Raw genomic sequence first — 10,000 nt, 5'->3', positions numbered from 1 at the left:
AACGCAAACTACCAAGGCGGTTTGTGCGTCAGGGTTTATGCTGATCATTTCTGTGGGACACGCATCCAACAGGCTAAGACGTAGCCACTGCTCACATACCCCCATGCGAAGAGGTGTACAAATCACAGCCAGTGCAGGATACAGATTACAGTGGGGAATACCTTGCCCAAGCTACATCCCAACTCTCTCGGCCAAGAGGGATTTGGGACAGTCGGCGCTGGAATGTTTCCCAAAGGCTAACTAGCCTCCAAGGCTGCAGCACTGAGAGCCGTTTTCAGTATTGCCTCCTAGTTTTAGTCAAATAGTCCTTCGCGAAAGACTAAGCTGTAAAGGAAATTTCATTGCAGTGGAGAAAGTATTGATCATACAGCTCTCATTTTGTTGTTGGCCCAGCTGTAACGTCATGTCAATGTCTGACATAAATCGAGTATTGAGTCTGTTTGAATAATAATTATTATTATATTTATATAGCGCTGAATCTTGTGCAGAGACAAATCAAAGCGCTTTCGCACCAGTCATTCAAACGCATGCATAACTTTGAAATTGTAGGGGGGAAAAAATTGCGTGGCATTACTTACCTAGTATCTGAGCTGGCACAAAACTCATAGAAAATGACGACCACTGTGCTAGCGATACACTTACTATTATTGTCCTCCCCGCTCCGCCCTCTACCCCATTTCATTTAACAAGCAACCATTGCATCATTCATTGATCACCGACAGTGGGCTGACAAGAAGTAATCAAGCAGAGGGTGGGATGGGGGTATGGATGGGTGGGTAATGAGCTGGCAAAGTCCCAGAAAATGACAACCACTGAACCAAGTCATATGCTTATACACTGAGCTAAGAATATCTAGATATTGCTCGGTGCGTGTATAACTGCCTCTGAGCCCGCACCCTTGCTTCCATCCACTCTGCGCCACCACCATCCCCTCCATCCACCCCACAGGCCCCTTCCCCCGAACCACCCTTCCACCTGCGCACCACCTGAAAATAATAACGATAATGATTAGAATGATAACAATAACGACGACGACAACAATAATGATGATAGTAATAAAGATAATAATAATAATAATGATAATGATAATAATAATAAAGAACAACAACAACAATCTGACAACAAAAATTACAATAGTATTACTGTAGTAGTAGTAGTAGTAGTAGTAGTAGTGGTGGTAGTAGTTGTGAACATTATGAATAAAAAAAATTAACCATGGGAGTAAACCTGAGATGAGAACACATAATGTGCTCCGCGACAAAGCGACGACGGACCAACACAACCCGTTGACTGAGTGGGACTGGAGAGAGATAGAGAGAGAGAGGGGGGCGGGGGGCGTGAGGGTTTGTGGTGGAGGTGGGGTGGGCAGGTGAGTGGGGGAGGGGGCTACCGCTGCGTGGTCTGTATCGGGATTAGCAAGGTGCGCGACGGCCACTGGGGACTTGTTTGGGTCGTCGTCAGGTAGTGTTCGTTCGTTCCACCCCGTTCCCACCCGTTCAACACATGCACACACCTCTGTCGTCGCTTGTTCATACACCGCTTTACCTTGCGTCTGTGTGTGAGTGTGTGAGTGTGGTGGTGGTGGTGGTGGTGGAGATCTTGTATGTGTGTGTGTGTTCTTCTCCATATGTTTGTGTGTGTTTCAATGGAACTTTTCTCCGACTGAGAACACAGTCTCATGTTTCACGTGCCTTTTCTGTCATCGTCGTTGTCCACGCGTGTGAGCGGAAAGCGGGAACAAAAACGTTCACCAAAGAGTATACACAAGTAAGAAGGAATAAAAACAAACAAACAAAAAACCCACGATGGTTGTCGACGACAGAAGGGTGAAAGCGAGCGGGTGTGTGCCCGGAACTCATTAAGGGGCATAAGCGGATTGTGAGAAGGCAGTGCCCCTTGTGCCTTGCTTTGTTCACTCACACAAAGGGCACGTACGTGTTTGTACGCCTCACCCGTCTGTGATCGGAAGTCATTGGGAGTGTGTCAAATTCTACACGGACCTCGATCAGCGCTCGATGAATACGTGTTTTGTGCTGAAGGTGTAAGTGCGTGAATACTAATCTTCGGTGTTCAGCTGAGCAGTGATTGTGTCAAACGTGTAAAGAGTGGTGGTGATTGTTCTTTCGAACACACAGATGTTAGACACAAGAATAGTCCGAAAGAAACACAGTAAAATATACAAAGTGATCACAGTAATAACATGTAAATATAGAGTTTAGTATTGCAAGTTTATAATCATATAGGCCTACAATGTGTCTGGTATCACCCAGTTGTATATTTCAAGAAAACGTCGTGGAAAACAAAGGCACCAGCGCTTGGATCTATTATCGCGCACACACACACACACACACACACACACACACACACACACACACACACATATATATATATACACGCATACACACACACATGCACAGCATGCACACACACAGACACGCACACATACACACACACACACTCACACACACGCACACACACACACATATATATACATATATATGTATGTATGTATGTATGTACACGCATGCATACACACATACACACACAAACACACACACACACACACACACACACACACACACACACACACATTCACAAACACAGAGAGGTCCAGACAGAGACCGGAGGAGAAAGAGAGACAGACAGACAGAAAGACAGAAGGGATACCGGGGAAATAACAGAGAGGGGTAAAGAAAGATAGTCTGAGAAAGAGAGACAGACAGACAGACAGACACGGAGAGAGAGAGCTGCCAACCAACACCAACAATGCCCCAAAAGTATAGGCGAAGCGAAAGCAACGGCCATACAGTTTGTCAGCATGGTGGTTCACAACCTTTAATGTTGTGTAAATGCTGGGAGGGGTTGGGGGTATTGGCGAGGTGGTAAGGGGGAGAGTGGGGAGGGAGGGGGGTGATATCAAATGGAGTGTGAAGTTACCGGCCCGTGATTCGATTGTATCTGCAATCTCCGGTTACAGCAGCAATGTTGTTAGGAAACAAGCACGCACGCGCGCGCGCACTTTCACGACTGCCCACGCACACGAACGCGCGCGATGGTGTACACTCTCAAGCACACACACACACACACACACACACACACACACACACACACACACACACACACACACACACACACACTCAACCTCAAGCTTCACTGAATCGAATCGTGGCGAGACATGCTTCTGCATCACACATCGTTTTAATAAGAACAACACGATTGAGCACTTTGTTCTATTATTCATCCATTAATAGCCTAAGAGTGTTGTATTTCATTAATAAGAGAGAGAGGGGGGAAGAGAGAGACAGATACAGAGGGACAGAGACAGAGACAGACATACAGACAGATGGACAGAGAAACAGACAGAGATGAAGAGAAAGGGGGAGATGGAGAGAGAGAGAGAGAGAGAGAGAGAGGGGAAGAAAAGGGGGTAGGGTGGGGGAGGGGGGGGGGGCGTAAAGAAATGGACGAACAGACATACAGACAGGCAGACAGATGTAAAACGAATACCAACAAAAAGTACTTGCTCACGTAGTGTTTGCTTAAAAACCAGTGGCAGTGTAAGGGAAGGAAGGTGGTAGAATGGTTAAGACGCTCATTCGTGTGTGATAGTCAGTCGTGTCCGACTATGACCATCAGAACAGCAGAGGAGGCAACTGCTGTTCCGACTATTTGGGCTAGAATTTTATTATAGTGAGAAAGTGTCTTGCCCCAGGTTACATCCCCACTCTCTCGGCCAAGAGGGTTTTTAGGACTGTCGGCATTGGGATGGTTCCCAAAGGCCAACTAGCCCACAAGGCTGCAGCACCAAGAGCCAGTGCAATTTTGCCTCCTAGTTTGAGAGTCATAGTCCTTCACGAAAGACTAAGATGTAAATGATTTCCCATTGACTGGAGAAACCATTGATAATACAGCTCTCACTTTGCTGTTGGCCCAAATGTAAACTTACGTCAATCTGTGATATAAGCTCAGTGTTAGCTAGGGCCTGGGTTCGATACGCGCTCTCACTCCTTTTCAAAAGCTTGACTGAAAAATCAGTGTGAGCGTGTATCCTTCGGATGAGACGATAAAGCAAGGTTCCGTGTGCAGCACGCACATGGTTCACTGCAACGAAAGGGTTTGTCCTCTGCCAAAATTCTGCAAAAGAAATCCATTCTTGATAGGTTCACAAATATATACGCATGCACTCAAGGCTAATCACGTTGGGTTGTGATGCTGGTCAGGGCATCTGCCGAGCAGGTGCGGTGTAGCGCATATGGATTTGTCCGAACGCAGTGATGCCTCCTTGGGAAACTGAAACTGGGAATGCAAATGTAACACCCCCCCCCCCCGCACCTCCACCCTCCCCTTACTTTGTGTTTAATTGAATAAACAGCGAATCAAACACCTCTTCTTCCCCCGATAACAACAACAACAACAATAACAACAACACTGGTAGCCATCTCATACATAAACGTCAGCTTTCCTGTATTTTAGATCAAGTTCTTGCACTGTTGCCGTGTGGATAAATACAAACACAGAAATCAACTCACCCCGAAGAACAAACGTGTGATCGTCTGCCGCGCGTTGTGAGACCAGTCACTGGATCCAATGTATTTGCGCTGTCACACACTTTCAATGGCTGTGACACCCAATACCCGACAATAAAGAAGGCTCTTATTGGCTGCTGTCCCATGCCGGTGAAAGCATTCGACCAAGGAACGTACTTTCCATAGTGTTCATAAACTTGTGTGGTGTTGGTTTGCATTAACTTGACACGGAGATCCGGCGGGGCCGTGATTTAAACAAGCATGGCTTTGGAAGAACCAATTGCTCCACTGCCAATGGAAGAGGTACGATGGATGAGTCTTTTTTGTGTGTTCACTTTTGTCTTTACACATTCTTCTGTCTTTTTTTTTCTTTGTCAAACAGACTTTCTGTCTGTCTCTCTCTGTCTCTCTCTCATTCTTTTTCCCTCTCTGTCTATATATGTCTGTCTGTCTGTCTGTCTTCCTGTCTGTAAGTTGAATCCTGATATTTTCCCTTTACGTATATATATATATATATATATATATATGTATATATCTGTCTATATATCTGTCTGTCTGTCTGTCTTCCTGTCTGTAAGTTGAATCCTGATATTTTCCCTTTACGTATATATATATATATATATATATATATATATATATATATATATATATCCATTGTATCCTGTGTTTGTTTTTATTTTTTGGTGTATTCATAGTGGTTTCTTTTTCGCACAGGTATAGATACATGCAGAAAAGCAGCCACACAATTCCGCATCCCTTGGGAAACAGAAATCATTCGGTTTCTCTGTCTGTCTGTCTGCATGTCTGTCTTTCTCTTCCGGTCTCTTTTTGGACCTCTCTTTTCTCTCTCTCCGTGTGCTTGTATCTCCACTTGTTTTGTCTCTGAATGCGTCTGCGTCTCTGTCTGTCTGTCTTCTCCTCCCCTCTCCTCTCTATTTCCCTCTCTTTCCTGCATGTTTATGCTTCGCGTGTTTTATGTATGCACGTATATATATAAATTTCCCTCTCTTTCCTCCATATTAATGTATCGCGTGTTTTATACATTTATTTATGTATGCATGCATGTATGTATGCATATAGTTATGCTGATTTATTTAATTTTCTTTTATTCTTTCTTGCAAATCCCTCTTGAAGACATTGGTCGGATGAAAACGATTTATTGCTAAACTATTACCCTGCTTAATAAGGAATCGGCTCAGCGTCACACCTGTTCGGTGTTTCGCTTGAGAAACTCCCACGACGTCTTAAAGCGGGTATGCAATCCTCAACAAAAGCTCTTTGACCGAGCGGCCTTCTGTGGAACAGTTTTATGAATAAATGATCATAATCATAGGGTGAAAATACCCTCTTGTTGCCCTGTTAAAATGAAAAGCAATCTCCAGATCGGAGCTGGAAGAGTTTCTTCGGATAAAACAGTTACCTTTTCCCGTTACCTTCGTACATCAGGTACGGTTTTCTGACTCCAAGGCATAGAACTGAACTGTCAAGAACTTAATGGGATTTTTTGTTACTACTCTTTATGATAATAACATATGAGAACTTTACTCGGGAAATAAGTCTAGTTTTCAGATCATGACTTACGTATTTTCAATGATATAAAAAGTATCAATATAAGTGTTGAATCGTTAATGTGTGTGATTTATCACTTCAGTATCTTATATTATATGAACCAGACGAGCCACGATATGCACCTGGAAGCAGTCACCTGTGAATCACTTTAACTCGCTCAGTACGGCCAGTCCTCTCTTCTCCTCTACACAGACCCCTCGGATGTCCAGTGGCCGGTGTCTGAATGACCCAACCTTTAGCTTCTGTCGTCAGAATTGTGGTATTCTTTGTCAACATTCAAGTCTTCAGTATAAGAGCCTTCCGCTTGCAATATTTTGATGGTGGTAATTGGGGTGAAACGCTGTTAACGTCGTCTCTTTCGCCGTTCGTATGGAGAGAGTTAAACTATCATCAAAACGGGAAAGTTCCGTGGACAAAGACACCTATTTCCTTATAATTGTGAAGCTGGTAAGGATAACTTGTTTCAGAAGTCCCGTTTTTTGTTGTTGTTTTTTTGTGGTTTTTTTTTGGTGTTTTTTTAATTACTCTTTAATGTAGGCAAACTTTTAAGAACGCATTTCGGGACCACCTCTTTTTTAATCAGTGGAACAGTATTCTTTAGGGCAGCATATTTTTTCTTTCTCTTCTTCCTTTTACTAGTATAAACATTGAAAATTCACTTAGGCTGTATTTTAAGTGGAACCTACGCATCATTATTTTCAGACAATTTACCGTCACTCATCCATCGAACGTTTTGCCAAGTGTTACTACACAGTTGTAGCATTATATCAGCTGTGTCCAAAGTTGGGAGTTAGATATGTTTTTACTATCTCCGGAAGCAACGGAAGTAGGACTGAGTCCATTCAGCTTTGCCCTTCCAAGAGTTAGAAACAGTTAACTCTTTCCATACGAACGGCGAAAGAGACGACGTTAACAGCGTTTCACCCCGATTACCATCATCAAAATATTGCAAGCGGAAGGCTCTTATACTGAAGAGGTGAATGTTGACAGAGAATACCACAATTCTGACGACAGAAGCTAAAGGTTGGGTCATTCAGACACCCACTGGACATCCGAGGGGTCTGTGTAGAGGAGAAGAGAGGACTGGCCGTACTGAGTGAGTTAAAAGGGGAATACGTATCAACATGACAGAAGTTAAAGTTCTCTGGGCGAGTCATCACTGACTGTAAGTTCCAGGAGTTTAGACAGTTGTTGAATAGTTGTTGCGCGGCGTTTATGCGAATATCAGACACCTGTTTTTTTTTCTTGATTTATACCAGCAGATGTGGTGTAGCGTTTATGGATCAGTCCGCACGCTTAGACACCTTATTGAAAATGAAACTGGTGACACAGGCTGGGGAAACCCACATTCATTCTAAACTGAATTTTCGTTCATGGTCTACAGTTTCTGTTGATTTTTCACCTAAAATTTACTCTGAAGTTATATATTCTATCCCTCGTGAAAACATACAAGCTTCTTGTTCTTGTTCTTCTTGATCTTGTTCTTCTTGTTCTTGTTCTCGTTCTTCTTGTTCTTGTTCTCGTTCTTCTTGTTCTCGTTCTTCTTGTTGTTGTTCTTGTTCTCGTTCTTCTTGTTCTCGTTCTTCTTCTTCCAAGCCCTCCTCTTCTTCTTTTTGATAAAAATACATTGTTGCACAGATAGTACTCTTCTTCATAAGAAATGCAGATATATTATCTCCTCTGTCTCTGATTCTCTCTTTCGCCACTCTGCGTCTGTGTCAGTATGTTTGTCTGTCTCTCCTTCTGTCCCTTCTTTGTGTTAATGCGTGCGTGCTTGAAGCGGGTGTGTGTGTGTGTGTGTGTGTGTGTGTGTGTGTGTGTGTGTGTGTTTTCAAATTTCTCGGTCTCTCTTTCTTCGCTCTTTCTCTTCTCTCACTACTGTCCTCTCTGCGTGCGTGCACGCTTGTGTGTGTGTGTGTGTGTGTGTGTGTGTGTGTGTGTGATAGAAATGAGAGAGAGAGAGAGAGAGAAATGAGAGAGTGAAAGAAACATGTATTTTGACAATTTGTATGCATAGCGGTGTTGACGCCATACGCGGGTCGACAGACGGTATGCGTGTTTTGATCAATAAAGCTGGGGTTATTTATTGCCTGTGTCACAACCGGTACATAAAAAATGGGTTTATTTGGTGCTAGTGTTCACACACACACACACACGCACGCACATACGTACACACGCACGCACGCACGCACACCACACACACACACATACACTCTCACACACACAAACACACGCACGCACGCACGCACATACACACACACACACACACACGCACGCACGCATACACGCACGCACGCACACACTGCAGCCAGGAAGATTGGTTGAGAATGACCTCACACACACACACACATACACACGCACGCACGCACGCACGCACACACACACACACACACGCACGCACGCACGCACGAACGTACACTCAGTCACACACGCACACACACACACACACACACACACACACACAGAGGAAGACTGGTTGAGAATGACCCCCAATGTTTTCAGTAACAGCACACGTATGTTAGGACACGAAACCCTGTGCAAATTGAAAGCCAGTTGCTCATAGTTTGGGCAGCTCTGGGGAATCATTGGAGTGTAATTTTTCGGGGTGCGGCCCGGCCCCCTTAGAGTGTAAGGAGTTAAGGGCCGAAACACTTGACTGAGGGGGGCTTCTTCTCTGAAGACCATGTACTGTCCAGCTCTCCCTGTAGTTTCTTATCACTAGTTTGGGCAGCTCTGGGGAATCGTTGGAGTGTAATTTTTCTCCCTCAGAGATCGGAAGCCGGGTATTCTCCGCACCTTCTCCCAGATCGACGATGAACTCAGCTGCTGTGTAGTTATTATCCTTATCTGTGTGTGTGTGTGTGTGTGTGTGTGTGTGTGTGTGTGTGTGTGTGTGTGTGTGTGTGTGACTCTATGTGACTCTGTGTGTGTGTGTGACTCTATATATGTGTGTGTGTGTGTGTGTGACTCTCTCTCTTTCTTTCTGTGTGTGTGTGTGTGTGTGTGTGTGCGCGCGTGTGTGTGTGTGTTATAGAGATGGAGAGGGAATAGGTGAAACGGAACGGTGGGTAGGCGAAAACGGATAAAGAGTCAAATTATCAAGAGGCAGTTGAGGATGGCGGCACAATGACGGAGTAGGCGAAATGGGAAAAAACGAATCGGTCCTGCTTCATGTCAGACTGAAAAAGAACAAACACTCTCCAAATCACAAGTATTTTAGTGGCCCTCGGTTGACGTCTCGTCACCGAATTTGAAAGGTACACTCCTTTCTGTTGCTGGAGAGTTTTATTTTATTTTATTTTTCGGAAAGTCGTCTTGATGGTGGCTGCACAGACTGTTGGCTTTGACTTTTTGAGTTCTTATCGTTCAGTACCTTGTGTGTGTGTGTGTGTGTGTGTGTGTGTGAGAGTGGGAGTGAGAGAGAGAGAGAGGCCAAACAAACGGCACTTTCCATTTGAAAGCAGCGGACCCCCCGTTGCTTTCTCTGAGGGGTTGAATGTCTGCGCTCTCCCGTATTCCTTTACCACGTCTATCTACTGTACTCTACGTTGAGGCGTTTTTATCTAGTCGTTTTTACACTGACGGGATAATTGTTTGCCAACGCCTCTTTGTTATTCAGTTGTTGTTATCAACAGATACATTAACCACCCGCCCCCTAGTGCTCCACGCCCCCCTCCTCCCAACACCCAACCCCTGTATGTCTGTCTCTCTGTCTGCCTGTCTGTCTGTCTGTCTGTCTCTTTACATGAACGTTCATTTTGTGTGTAAGATTCACAGTCTTAAACGTGTTTTTGCTTGTTCACAAATAACCATTAAAGTGCCCCATACAGGTGCTTCTCAGATTACCGTTTCGTTTTTTTCTTCTTCTCCCCTTGTCCTTTCCCTGCCGTGCCCAGGTGCACTCA

The 10,000-nt window shown here is 44.5% G+C and overlaps 1 protein-coding gene across 5 annotated transcripts in view; it reads left to right on the top strand.

Moving 5' to 3' along the window:
- Positions 1-1,466: 1,466 nt before the first annotated feature.
- Positions 1,467-10,000, top strand: part of LOC143296277 (uncharacterized) — a 38,134-nt gene continuing 29,600 nt past the window's right edge. The window contains exons 1-2 of one of the 5 annotated variants that reach the window (XM_076608121.1): positions 1,467-2,041; positions 4,518-4,829. In XM_076608121.1, coding sequence (XP_076464236.1) covers positions 4,788-4,829 — 42 coding nt within the window. In that variant the 5' untranslated portion in view covers positions 1,467-2,041; positions 4,518-4,787. Of the gene's footprint in view, positions 2,046-2,181; positions 2,203-4,473; positions 4,830-10,000 lie in introns of those variants that run through there. The other 4 variants (XM_076608118.1, XM_076608122.1, XM_076608119.1 and 1 more) reach the window with 4 other exon arrangements.

This window comes from Babylonia areolata, chromosome 21 (assembly GCF_041734735.1).
Source record: "Babylonia areolata isolate BAREFJ2019XMU chromosome 21, ASM4173473v1, whole genome shotgun sequence".
NCBI lineage: Eukaryota > Metazoa > Mollusca > Gastropoda > Neogastropoda > Buccinidae > Babylonia > Babylonia areolata.
Note: the sequence above shows the minus strand (reverse complement) of the source record. Positions and strands in the feature narration are given on the sequence as shown.